The sequence below is a fragment of the Benincasa hispida genome, chromosome 11 (genome assembly GCF_009727055.1).
Source record: "Benincasa hispida cultivar B227 chromosome 11, ASM972705v1, whole genome shotgun sequence".
Classification (NCBI taxonomy): domain Eukaryota; kingdom Viridiplantae; phylum Streptophyta; class Magnoliopsida; order Cucurbitales; family Cucurbitaceae; genus Benincasa; species Benincasa hispida.
The window spans coordinates 6,414,339-6,428,862 of NC_052359.1; the positions used below are offsets into that span (position 1 = coordinate 6,414,339).

The 14,524-nt window shown below is 37.2% G+C and overlaps 1 protein-coding gene across 3 annotated transcripts in view; it reads left to right on the forward strand.

Moving 5' to 3' along the window:
- LOC120090370 (DNA-directed RNA polymerase III subunit 2) overlaps nt 1-14,524 on the forward strand; it is a 70,049-nt gene that overhangs the window by 13,716 nt on the left and 41,809 nt on the right. For all 3 annotated transcript variants that reach the window (XM_039047987.1, XM_039047984.1, XM_039047985.1), the window contains 3 exons: nt 11,006-11,044; nt 14,218-14,268; nt 14,360-14,458. In XM_039047987.1, the coding sequence (XP_038903915.1) occupies nt 11,006-11,044; nt 14,218-14,268; nt 14,360-14,458 (189 nt within the window). The remainder of the gene's footprint in view (nt 1-11,005; nt 11,045-14,217; nt 14,269-14,359; nt 14,459-14,524) is intronic.

Sequence of the window (14,524 nt, forward strand, 5' to 3'; positions counted from 1 at the left end):
AGGACTTTTATTTATAGAGTTTATTACAATTAGGGGTAAAAAGGAAATTAACCTAAAATATTACCCGGTTATCCAATTAACTCCTATTCTTCTTACATCATTCTACCCTTCCAAAAAGAAAACTCGTCCTTGAGTTTTAAAATGAAAAAAGAAAAAAGAAATAATCAAGGAACAAAATAAACTTGTTCAATGGCATATAGCCAAACCGACCTACATTTTGAACAAAATCATTCCAATTGAAGAAGTAAATCTGAGACAGAAAATCCAATATTGCCACCAAAAGATAAAACTTCTCCATCGACCATAAACCCAAAAAAGAAGTTTTCATCAAGCTCGGTCAAAACTGTAATCATAGGACCAATCACAAAAGAATTAACTTCCAAAGAGAACCCCGAGGATGATTCCTTCTGGGGCAAAGTAATCAGAAGTATACATGGCAAAGATTCTTTTAATTGGCACACAACAGGGAAAGGTGTTAGAAGTTTGAGAAGCCTTTGGGTTAGTATCTCGAAGTCTTGGCTAAAGATTGAATCTTTGGCCAAATTCAAGCTCGGAAATGGCAGCCGGATTGCGTTTTTGTTAGACCCTTGGGAAGGAATGACTCCCTTCAGCACCTTGTTTCCATGTCTTTTCAGAATCACCATGCTCCCAAATGGTTCAATAGCTGACCATTGGGATAGCCGCTTGGCCTCTTGGTCAATTTCCTTCTGTAGACTACTTCAAGAAGAGGAGGTGTTGGCTTTCCAAGAGCTGCTGGGGAAAATTGCAGCAAGAAGAATCATATAGACTTTTCATAAAAGGGTGTGGTCCATTTCAGCCTCGGGTCTTTACACGGTCAACTCTCTTAGAATTCACCTTTCCCCCTCCTCCCCTTTGGATAAGTCTCTCTACTTGGCCCTTTGGAAGACAAAAAGCCCTCGAAGAGTTAGCATTCTCATCTAGATAATGCTAATTGGTCAGCTGAACGTAGCCTCGGTTTTGCAAAGCAAGTAGCCATCCAACTCCCTATCCCCTTTAGTCTGCCTGTTGTGCCTTCACTCTAGCAAAGATCCTCTCCACCTCTTTTTTATGTGCCCTTACTCAGCTTGGTGCTGGGAGAAGCTGCTGTCCTTCTTCAATTTCTCATGGGTTATGTGCAATGATTTTAAGGGAAATGTGCTGCAGCTTCCAGCTGGAACAAATCTTCATAATCCCAGCCGACTACGTTGGTTTAATGCGGTCAAAGCTCTCTTGGCAGATTTATGGTTTGAAAGGAATCAAAGGGTGTTCCATAATAAAGCTCTTGGGTGACAAGATCGCCTCGATTCTGCCCGTCGTCAAGCTTCTTCTTGGAGTATCCTCTCCAAGCCTTTCAATAGTTACAGCTTAATGGATTTCAACCTTAATTGGAGAGCTATCATCTCCACTCCCAACGGTGGATCTTAGCTTAGTCAGTTGTTTGTTCTTCATCGCCTAGTTCAGCTAGTTTTGTTTTAAGTGTTCCCCCCCTTTTTCGGCCATTGTTTGAGCCAAGTTATGCTGTTTTGTCTCATGTTTTTGACTTCTTTATTTATTAGTTCTATAGCTTATTTCTTTGGATGTGATGAGGGTGCTAAGGGGGTGTCAACCTAGTTGAGATACCTGGGTGCGTCTGCTGATCCTTAAGACTTAGTCTTTGTTTTGCTCATTGCATAATCCTCTTGTACTTTGGGCTCTAGCTCATATCTATTTTAATACAATGAATTGTTTCCTTTTCCAAAAAAAAAAAAGAGAACCCTTCAAGAATCGCATCTTCTTCATCATTTGCTTTAAGTTCTTTGATGTTGTGGTAATCTCTTTCTACCACAATCGGTGTGTCGTTCTTACTCGACTTTTTGATTTCCGTCTCGATGTTTAGAATTTCGATGTTCGGTACCTCTTTCCATCTTCTTCGTTGGATTTTTCTTCTTCATTTGAGACTACTTCCGAATCTACATCTTCAAATTCTTCTTTTTCTTCTACTTCATTTGCATAATTTTTGGCCCAATCATCTTTGTCAACTACGAAAGTTTCAATAAGATTTTCTCCAATTTTATCTTCTAACTTTTCTATTTGAAAATTTTCTAACTGAGATTCCTTTGTTTTTTTCTGTAGTATACAAAATCAGTTCTTTCTCGAACTCTTGCAAATGAATTGATAGTTGATCAATATGTTGAGTCATTTTCCCCAATGAACATTGGATTTCTTTTGTTATTTTCTTTATCTCCTCCAATGCTATGGGATCAAAGTAGTCATTTTGTTGAATTCTTGAATATGTTTCAATCTCATAGTGGTTATAGGACCGATTTATTGGTTTTCTTGAATAGGAGTCCATCTTTCTTGGTCATGTTTCATAATCATAATTCGAGTCTTGAACGTTCTTCTTGGATGGTAAAAATCCATTCTTGATGATTCTTTAGTTTTCTTCTTTATTGACTTGAATTTTAAAGGGTTCCCTTAAATATATGTGGGTTGTTTGACAATGAGCACAATACTTAAAAATCCCTTTTGTGATCGGCGTCAGAGTTTTCCAGATTTCCACTGGCAGCGGTTAACGTTGGCCCAGGCAGTCGCTCCGATACCGAATTAATGTAGGCTAAGAATCTTGGTTTTTTTTTTTTTTTGGAAACAGAAACATAACTTTTCATTAATGAAATGAAAAGTCTCGTGCTCAAAGTACAATGATAACAACTAGTCGCTCTGATACATAAGTGCTTTAAGAATCTCAGAGAATTCTTTAAGGAAAAGTATTATTCATTAGTTGTCCATACATAAGGGGGAGGACTCCTATTTATAGAGTTTTAATACAAGTGGGGGTAAAAAGGGAATTAACCTAGACTATTACCCAATTATCCAATCAACCCCATTCTTCTTACATCAATTTTAGTTAAGTCATAAACTATCATTTTTAGTATGAATAGGACTTAAATGTGCATTTTTACATATTGATATTAGCATTGTAAGAAGTATAGCATTGTAAGAAGTACTATGGAAATATTTTAGCAAAATGTATGGAGCTTAATTCTCATCCTAAAATAAGAGTTTACGGGGTTCGACTTGTACGGACCTTCTCCCAAGGTGGTGATATGTAAGTCCATTCCTAGGTTGCTCCCCACCACCACTTTACTTTTTTTTTTGTCCCCTGTTGTATAAGAAAGATATCTCATGTGAGAAGAGTGTAAAAAAGTTGGAAAAGGTTGATGGAACAAACATGTCATTTTTTTAAAAAATGGAAATGATGAAATGAAAAGGGACTAAATGCTCGAATTACAATGAGACATAATAAGCAAATAAAGCAATTACAACTAAATAAAGCCCATTGATGGCTTTGTCCAGAAAAATAATGCAAATACAAACGAAAACAACCTAATATGGAATGAAATGACTCTTTGAACGACACTCCAAACACCACTACAACTTAAGCTATGAAGAAGCACCATGTGATGAGGACAATTAAGAAACTGCAACTTCAGCAAAGATAATGAAACCAACAAACTATAAAACCAATGCCCGTAGAGGGGAACAGATCAACTAGATCAAATGGAGAAATATGACGCCTTAAAAGCGATCAATCCAATTAGATGAAGGCCGTCAAGAACTATAAGAGAAGAAAACCATAACCAGAAACATCCATCCTCGAAATTTGCCAACTCGGTAACAAAGCCACCTTAAAATCTGAAAGTAGCAGAAAACAATCCTTCAAACACTCAACAGTCAACAATCTAATAAAGAGAAACTTCTAGAGGTTTGTGCAAACATCATCTCCATAGAAAATTCCTTGATAATCCTTTTCTTGAGACCAAATATAAACAGACAGCTAACCCAAAAATAAATCCGCATGTCAAAGATTGAAATTTGATGTCTTAGTGATGTGGGGACTTATTAGTCTTTTCCTTTTTTTTTCTTTTGTACATCTAGCTGCTTTTTTAGAATATCAGTGAGCATTCAGCCCAGCTTACGCGCATCTTGAAGCTGGCTATTTGTTTTGTCTTTTACTTTATATGCCCCAATTGATTGGGGAGGTTGTTAGGTTAGATACTAGCCTATATTAGTTGGTTGGTTAGGCTAGTTTGATTTGGTTATGGATGGTTACAGCACGTGGCAGCCTATAAATAGCTTGTATTTGAGAGTTAAGTGTTTAACTTTCATGTAATAAAGACTAAAACTTGAGGAGTTGTATCAAATTGGTATTAAAGAGCCCTCATGAGAGAGGCTGATGGCGGGAGGACGTGAGAACTAAGTAAAATAACTCAGCTCATCCCAACCCTAACAATGTGGAAGCATCCTCTCTCCTAAATCTTTAGGGCATAGATTTCATTCAGTTGAAGAATCAATGGGTGAGATTTTTTTCTGAAACAGAAACAAGACTTTTCATTGAAATAATGAATGAGTCTAATGTTCAAAGTACAAGAGATGAAACAAAAATAAAAACTGCAATCTCATAACGAACAGGAAAGAGAAGTGACTTGTCTTGAAATATACATTGACTTCTCTCAAACCAAATTTCTAAAAGGAGAAGTTCATGGGTGAGAACAAGAAATTGAATGTTGGATTTTGCTGAATGATGGTAGATATGGCTAGACAATTGGAAAGATTAGCTATCAATCAACCATGAATAGAGAGACAAATGTCAACAATGGAGGCCAACCAAGAAACTAAGAAATGAAAAGAGCAGAAATAATGAAACCAATGAAAAGAGTAGTTAATGAAAAGAAAAAGAGAATTATACAAAGAGCAGAAAGCCCAAAGGATCAAAGCTAAGGCTAAAACTCAGCCCATACAACAGAGTAACAAGAACAAAGGAAACCAACATAAACCAAGACTAGACAAAACAAAACGAATAGTTACAGAAAGTACTCAAAGCTAAATTAACTAGAGGAGAACTGATTCGAGAAACAATCTACAAGCAATCTTGGAAAGTTAAAGCTCGCCAGTTTAAGCATAGGTCCTGAAAAGAGTAGTCTTCAAAATCCTTCCTTAATGTGCACCAAAAGGAAGCATTTCGACAAGAAGTTTCATGGCGAACCAACTCGATATAGGAATGAAGGTAAGAAAGCTCCCAAAATAGAACAATCAGCAATGCTCCAACTATTTAGCAACCCTAAAGTAACAACTTCCACTGCGACTTCTTGTTTCTTCCTTATAAGAATCAATAATCATTTCTAAATTTTGGGTAAATAAGTTCAAACAAATTCTAACAAGGAGGGGATGATCAACCCAAGTTTAAACCACAATCTTCAACAAAAGACTTCAAATGTGCTGGGATTTCTTAAGGATGTAGTGGAGAGAAACAAGCAACACCAATCATATTATCTTTCAAATCAATTTCATTCTAAAATAAAGCATTGAGATCAACCTCAACTATCCTCTTGCATTGGTTCATCATGATCAACTCCATTCTCAAAGCCATCTGAATTCTTACTGCTAACACTGATAGAAAAACCATTATCTGATTCAAACTTCCTTTTCTGAGAAGAATCCAAAGGAGGGTAGGTGTACCTCTCAAAAATTGAACCTTCGAATTAGGAATAGAGAGAACAGAGTGTTTGAACTGTTGAGTTGGAGGGGGAAGAGTAATTGAACTCTTGGAAAGAGCAGGGACTTGAGCTCGGGCACAATACACTTCTAACAAATCCAGGTTGCTGGCTGTTACGCTTGACTTGAGGATGGGTCTTTTCTTTTTGTTAGCAATGGCCGGAATCTGTGCTTTGACACAACAATTCTTCAACAAAACTGAATTTTTAATCACTGCACTTGCCTTGAAGATGGGTGTCTTCTTCCTGGAAAAGTGTTTGGTATGGCTTAAACAACACCGGACAACTTTATGAAATAAAGGGAAGATGAGGAGTTGCCTTGAGAGAAGAAGCACAAATTGCGTCCTTTGAAGGAATGAGGGGGGAAGCTTGAATGTTACGATGTAGACTATCCTCTTTTTTTGGAGAGGTAGCTTCTTGAGAAGGGGAAATTGAACCCAACAGTAATAATTTTATCTGAAATTAAAATAGGGTTATTAGAACTTTCACCAACTTGGGTGACTTTAAAGGTCGTTTCAGACTAGTGGCCGCCAATTTCCACTTCCTTCCTTAGAGGCACTTTTTTACTATTGTAGCTTTCAAGCACACCCGTCGTCTTCTCCCCTTCTTTTGACTTTGCGGGGACAAATGAGACAGGGGAAACCATCAAAAAGGATTTTAACAACTAAGCATCTTCCTTTGGAAGTGTATCTATAGGACTCCTTGAAAAGCTTGGCATACTTTGAATGGAGGCAAGGAAGGCCGTCTTAGGATTTAGAGAACTACAATCAAATACTTCATCTCGCCGAGCTTGATTCACTAGAATTAGATCAATTGGATTCGAAAAATCTTTGACGTATAACTTTCCTTTAACTAATAACGGGGGATCGGTGAATTCAACATCGCCAAAATTTAAAAAGATATTTCTGCGCAAAGCAACAATTATTTCAATTGTTGAGGGCAAGAATCCACACAAATTCCTTCACTTCAATTTTGGCTTCCGAAACGTTGAGAAAATTAAGCGTTTCTAATGTAATACTTTCAAGTCCCCTGAAATAAGCTCCGATGGCTTCAAAGGTGCTTCACCTCCTATAGTCTAATGGAAGGTTTTTGATCTTGATCCAACCTCCATAACCCTTAGAAAGCAGTGGCCGACAGTAACGAAACTTGTTCCATTTCTTGAAGAGCAAATGGAATGGATCTAATTCCTACCATTTTCCCAGAGACTCGATCAAATCCTCTATTTTACCGTGTCCAAGATCAATCAGTGCATTTTCAGCAAAAAGAGGGTTAATGATGACTTTGGTTTGGAGAAATTCTTCCAACTTAGCTATCTCCTTCCACTCATTAAATGTAAACAATCTTGAAACAACCCAAAGGTTGTCAAAATCTACCGTTCTACACTAAACGCATCATAATTTTTTGAATCCAGAAAGCATCCATATTTTGTTTATCTTTCACTAAAACAGGTTCATGTGTTTGGCTCATCTTTTTAACTAAGAATTCACTTTATGTTGATGTGTCTGGAATAGAGCACAATGAGGTTTTCCTCCCACTAATTGCAGAGCTTGAGCTATGTTCCTCAATTGTGGGAGACACAGAAACTTCTTTGTTCGGCTGCAAAACTTTTGTAATGTTGATCAATGGATATAGACTTGCCTCCTTTTTTTCCATAAAACCCTTGAGCATTCCCACAAAATAATGCCAACCTTGCTTTGAAGTTCCCAAAGGAACGACCTCCTGTTGCTGGCCAAACAACACATCTCAAAACCCAATTGGATGAACTTCTAAATTTCGGAAGTCTCGTTGCATTGCAATTATCTTGATTATTTTTCTAGAAAAAACTATTAACTGAAGCTTGAAGTAGTTTTGTAATTGAATCCGCGAACCAACTTAGGTGAGAATCGGATAAAACCAGAGTTTTGCTACATTCTAGATCTTCCACATAAAACAACCCAAAATCAAACCAGATGCAAAAGAAAGAATCATCAACAACTTTCTATTTCCATGATGAAAATTGGAGTGGGAGTTGAATTGTTGAGTGGGGAAGACTGAAGAATGAGATATCTCTGATGATTTAAAGTGGTTGGAAGGATGGATGGATAGAAAATGACGGCAGAGGTCAAAGGATGGCTGGGAAGGAGGAGCCGGAGAAAGTAACGGTGGAGGGCCAAGCTTAGGTGGGGAAGAGGGAAGGGAAAACAGGGGTTGGCTCGTGAGAAGGATTGGAAGAAAAAGGATGACCAGACGAAGGAAAGAAAATGGATGGCAATCGGAGACGACAAAGGGTACTGCCAGACCGAAACCAACGGACGCTAGCAGGGTTAACGACAGTGTCTAAATGAGATAGGCTCCAGTGGCTGGAAAAAGTTCGACGATGCTTGGAGATTGAATGAAACAAGTAGAGGCGGATGGCTAGGGTTTCAGAGAGGGAGAAGCCTAAGGGAATCGACGGTCGGAGTTGACGGAAAGGACCGACAAGCGTGACCAGGGCCAGACGCAGGCGGAAGGTGACAGAGGGCCGCGGCTGAAAGTTTGGTTAGGGTTAAGGGAAGGGAACGTACTTACCTAATGTCCCTCATGCTGCTCCCATTACAGATTGCTCGACAATGAGTAAATTCAAATGAGAAATTATGTTCTTCTTTATTAATTTTACTCTTATGGATCCAGTAGATAGAAGAAAGAGAATCATGATATAATGAAAAGAGATTGGATCTATGAATACAATGAGTTCTCATAAAATGAACAAGGGAATAACAAAGGATCAGAGGTGCACCTGAATACCTCAACTAGATTGACACATCCTTAACGCCAACATCATGCCCAGTACAAAATTGAACCATAAGAAAATAGAACATGTTTAAAAAACAAACAGCAACAATGAGACTAAAATAACCTGACTAAACTATAACAAAATTGCCGACAATACAAGACGAATGACTTTAGTTAGTAAAAATAAAAGCTCTCCGATTAAGGCACAAGTCTTGGATGGAAAAATCTGCAAAAACCTTAGAAAGACGGCACCAAGAAGAGGCATCAAGACGAGCAACTTCGAAGTGGTCCATCCAAGCTGAAAATTTGTCATTAAAGACACGTTGATTCCTCTCAAACCATACTTTTGCTAAAAGTGCTTTTACAGCATCTGGCTGGCTTGGAATTCAAGTCTGGATCCACCAAAACCTGCAAAATATTATCATGAAAAATATTTCCGAAGACCCAAGTAATGTTACACAAGGTAAATGACCATTGCCAACACTGCTTAGTATAATGACAATCAAAGAAAATATGCTGTAAATCTTCACTTCCAGCCATACAAAGGGGCGAACTGATGGAGACAAGCGACGTAAAGGAAGCTTTTATTGCATAATTGAGGAACAATTCAAGTTACCGAATATCATAATCCAAACACATATCAACTCTTCTCGGGCTTTTAGACTTCCAAAGGGCTTTACCCAACTGTTTATCCAATGGAAATGCCAAGGACAAATGAATGGAAAGGGATTTAACTGAGAAAATCCATTAGCTTCCAAAGACCATAAACACCTATCCTACCCTCTTGTTTGAAATCAACCCAAGGAGATTTTGAAAATCAACAATCTCTTCCTCCTTCAATAAACAACGGAAGAAGATAGACCAAGAAGAAGAGGATTCATCTCAATGATCCCGAACTGATCCAACAGGAATAAGAGCAATTCTACTTTGTTTTTTTTGCATGGATATTTGCCAAAGAGCTTGTTGGGTTACAAATGTCTTTGATCAAAATGTTTTATCAAAATTTCTACATGGCCAAGCTTGTCTTCCCTCTCAGATTTTTGCTTAAAGCTTGGTGTTTTGGTGGGGTTTTCATTATTACTCGTTGGACTCATAAACATTTTCGAGTTATGAAACGAGCAGTGTTCGACGATAGCTTCAATGGGTGGACAGGTTGCCATTAGCTCAAAGTTGAGAAGGTTATGCTCGGCTCATAAATGCTTTCTCTTGGTGCACTCTCTCCAAGCCTTTTGATGAAATTCCCTTTCAAATCCTTTGTTTAATTTGGAGAGTTCTCATTTTTCCAGCATATTGTTGTTTTAGTTTGTATTTGGTTGGCATCATGTACCAGTGTTGGATTGTATTAGGTTACATTGAGGGTGCTTTGGAAGAGGCATCACATTTGATCTTCCCGGATGCACTTATTGTTCCCTAGTTTTGTTTTGTTTTTTTTGTTTTTTTTTTTTTTTTCTGTTTTGTTTTGTTTTTGTTTTTTTTTTACTTTCTATTTTGTGTTTTGAGCTTTGTTTCTAGGCTTTTTGTTCCCTTGATTCCTTTACTTTGTACTTTAAGCATTAGTCTTATTCATTATATCAATGAAGAGGCTTATTTCCATTTCAAAGAAAATGATGTAATTTACTCCCTTTGTTCCCTTTCTAGAAAAAGTTTCGCATGGCACGCTCCAAACGGTTTATTACCTTGACAGGCATTAGGAAAGAAGACGTATAATAAGTGGGGAAGTTAGAAAGGACTGACTTATATAAAGTGGCTCGACCCCTTCGAGAAATGTTGTACCTCTTCCATTTTTATAATTTCCCATGAACTTTATCGATAATCGGCTGCCAAAGAGAAACCTTTTTAGGATATCTCCCAAATGGTAAACTGAGATACATATTTTCCACATGTAGCTGATTTTTCCTAGTTCACCTTTTGACCTGAGCACCATTCATATAACTCAATGGTTTTCCTCAAATTTTCAAGCATAATATCGTCAAACTTGCAAAATATTAAGGTATCATCAACAAATTGAAGAATAGAAACATGAGTTTTATCCTTCCCCACCACAAAACCTTCAAACAACCCTTTTCCATGGAGTTTTGCAACAGGCAGACTTAAGACTTCTGTAACTAGGAGAAAGAGGAAAGGGGATAGTGGGTCACCTTGCCTAATTCCCCAAGAAGCAAAAATTCTCCATATTGGGCTTCCATTATAAATATTGAGATCTTGGGTCTTTGACACAACCCATTATCCATGTAATCCATCTGAGAAATATAGATGTTTAAGTATTAGTATAACAATTAGTTTTGCAACATGTGGTTTTCGATTCTTTACTTTCATTTGTCTTATATTTTTAATATATTTAGTATTACAGATATTTATACATTTTCTTATTTTCCTTTACTAGGAAATAGGAAATATATCTTTCTTAGAGGTTTCTCTCATTTGGTATACTTGAGCTTTCTTAGTTTTGATATTTGTAGTTTGATTTTAACCACAATTAGATTAAGATATGACTTATTTATAAACTTGGCAGTTTTTTAATGTCCCTGGTTCAATCGGGATGTGGGCATTTTTTTTTGTTTGAATTAGACTAATTCTCTTTGCCTTTGTACACTATACCCGTTGTTCTAGTATTATTCTTATCTGATATTTTAGGATTTCAACCATCATAAATGTTCGTGTATTGCTTTTGTGAATGTGTTTCCATGTTTTTTTTTTAAAGAATTTTGTTTGTTTTCTGGCAGGTGAAGAAGTTTCAATTTGCTAGTGCTCCTCCAGAAAAGGTTTTCTTCTTTCTCATTCATTTTAAGTTTTTGAATATAAATTGAAAGTTCTGATTGTTTTATGGGGAACATTTTTAGCTGTAGTCTTTTTTTTTTTTATTGGTATTGGAAATGATTTTTTTGACTAATGAAATGATGTAAAATATCTGATGGGTTACTCGACAACTCTCCAATCAGCCGGGATAGAAATTATAGCATAATTACAAAAAGAAAAGGGGTGTTCATGAGTTGGGTTGGGTAGGGCTGGGTAGGGTTAGGGGCAATTTGGAGCAACCTGAATTTGGGTTGACCGATCTCTGACCTAAACAACCTAGTTAGGGAGGGCAAGACAAAATATAAAGGTTGGGTTGGGTTATTAGGATAGTTGGGTTTCTTGAGCACTCCTAAAGGAAACCTTAGATTTTGTATGCTAGAATGAGGGAAAAGGCATAATAAAGTTTCTAGAACTTATCGCTCTACATTCAGGTTGGCTGACTTGTGGTTTGAGAGAAATCAAAGGGTGTTTCATGATAAATTCCTTGGCTGGTTAGATCGCTTTGAAGCTGCCCATCGGAATGCTTCTTTGTGATGCATTCAATCCAAGCAATTCGAGGCTTATTCCATTCAAGATTTTTGCTCTAGCTGGCGGGCGTTTATCTTTACCGCATAGTTTGCTCTTGCTTCATCTGTTTTGCTTTTTTTTTTTTTTTTTTTTTTTTTTTTTGTGCAAGATATTTTGTCTTACTTGTTTTCTATAGTCGATCATTGTAAGAGAAGTGCTTTTGCCTTGAATACTTTTATATTGAGATTAGCTTGTAGGAAGTGATGAGGGCGCTAAGGGGGTGTCAACCTAGTTGAGATGCCTAGGTGCACCTCCTGATCCATAGGTCTTATACTTTATACTCTTTGTATAACTCTCTCGTACTTTGAGTATCAGTCTCATTTATTTCTATTGATGAAGAGACTTGTTTTCTTCCAAGAAAAAAAAAATTAGAACTTATTGTTTCATGTAGTTAGGATATATTTCGGTATGCTCTAACCAAAAGTTTTATAAGAGCAAATGAGTGGCATCGATCCATGGGATGTACTAAGTGAATGATGGCCCATAAAATGATGAGATCATTGGATTTCAAAATTCGCTTGGCCAAATTTCAGACAAGAGGGTGTTTGAGAATTTTGGTCGGAGATCGTGGTCATTAGAAGCTTCTGCAAAGTTCTTAGTCAAGTCCCTCTTGCACACTTGGCCCTTTCATCTCCATTAGATATGCCATTTTTTAAGGCCCTTTGGAAGACCAAAAGTCCGTGGTGAGTCAACATCCTTGTGTGGGTTATGGTTTTCAGTTAGCTAAATTGTTCCTCGGTCTTGCAAAGGAAGCTCCCCCGTATTGCTGTCTCCATCCATTTGCCCTCTATGAAGTGGAAGGTGAAGATCTACAACACCTTTTCTTTGATTGCATTCATGCCGCACGGTGCTAGTGGAGCTTATATTCTCCTTCTTCAAAGTTGCTTGGATTTTTTGGTGATGATTTTCGTGACATTGTTCATCAACTTCTAATAGGTCCAGCTTTGAAAGTAGGCACTCGGTTGATACAGGCTAATGCGTTTAAGGCGATGCTTGCTGCACTTAGCACTTAGGTTTGAAAGAAACCAAAGGGTGTTTCATGACAAACAACTTAGGTGGTTGGTTTGTTTTGAAGTTGCTCAGTTGAATGCTTCATCTTTGTGGACCTTATCCAAGCTTTTTGAAGGTTTCTCCATTCAAGACACGTTTAAATTGGCGTGCTTTTATTTTTCCAGCTTAAGTTTGTAGTCATGATGTATTGTTATAGTTAGATTGATGTGCTCTTTGTTTTCTTTTGTTCTTTGGAATGATTTTATTAGATTATTTTGGAGATGATGAGGATGCTAAGGGAGTGTCAACCTAGTTGAGATTCATGGGTGCATCTTCTGTCCTTAGGTTACTTTTGCTCATTGTTTCTCTTTCTTGTACTTTGAGCATTAGTCTCATTCCATTATTTCAATGGAGAGACTCGTTTCCTTTTTCAAAAAAAGATCATTCTCACAGCATTGGGTCTTCCCCCTCATGTATGGACAACTAATGAATAATACTTTTCCTTCAAGAATTCTCCAAGATTCTTAGTCCACATCATCAAAGCTATTTAGCATTCAAAGGAGGAAGCAGGTTGAAGATTTTTGTGTTATTGTTTTTTAGAAGGAAATAAATTTTTTTATTGATATAATGAAAAGAGTTTAATGCTCAAATTACAAAGATACTTAATAATTCAAGCAAACTATAAGATGAAGCAAGACAAGGGGATTAATAGACGTACCCAGACATCTCAACTAGGTTGACACATCTTTAGCTCCCTCATCACATCCCAATACTTACATAATGAAGAGAGATGATGTTCCACATAAGTTGACAAATAATACAGTACAATATATTCTTATAAACCAAAGAAGTAAAGTTGCATCTAAACTAGGGAAGTAAAAGCTCTCCAATTTAGACATATGCCTTGCAGCGAGAAGCTTGAGAATGACTTGGAAAGAGAGCACCAGGTGGATGCATCAAGTCTAGCAACTTCGAAGTAGTACACCCACGATAAGGAATTTTCTATTCGAACCTATGGCCATCTTTTTTTGAATTTCAAGATTATCAAAGACGATTTCATTCCATGTTCGGGTTTGATTTTCTCCGTCTTGGTTCACCCAGAGAAGAGTCCAGAAGAGGAGAGGCAGCTGATTCTTCGAACATCAAACCAAATTCCACTAAGCAAAGCCTTCGCTGCATCTACCCAAAGGAGGTAAACTTGATTTTTCAACTTAGGGCCACCCAAGATTTGGACAACATTGTCTTTGAAATAAGCACCGAACAACAACCACAATTGAAAAATGCCGAGAAGCTTCTGCCAGCATGCCACAGAATAACTGCAATTGAATGGCTCTCTTGGGATTGTACTTTTACATTTTCTAGCTCTTCGTTTTGTTTCCTTGTAATTTGAGCAATAGTCTCTTTTCATTTTATCAATGAAAAGTTATGTTTCTTTTCAAAAAGAAAAAAAAAGCCATGGCAAACTGGGAAGCTTTTTGGTAGCACCCTGGCTTTAGTTATTTTGTGTATGTTACATGCATTGATGAATTCTGTTCTTTGTTAAGGAAAAAAATGATAACTCTACTTTTGATTCATTTATCAGGAAGGAAGGGCTCTAGGGATACTTCGTGATGTTTTTCTTGCCAATGTCCCTGTGAGTGAAGTTTCTCTCATATTGATTTATTTTGATTATTATATTTGTTTGTTTTAACGACTCATGCTCTTCATTTATGTTCTCTGATTAGGTGCATAAGAATAACTTCCGTCCAAAATGCATATATGTTGCAGTTATGATGAGACGGATGATGGATGCAATTTTGAATAAGGATGCTATGGATGACAAGGTAAAGTTGCTACTTGCTAACGTGGATGTTTTATTATCAGTTTCTACAAAAAAATCATATATCTGT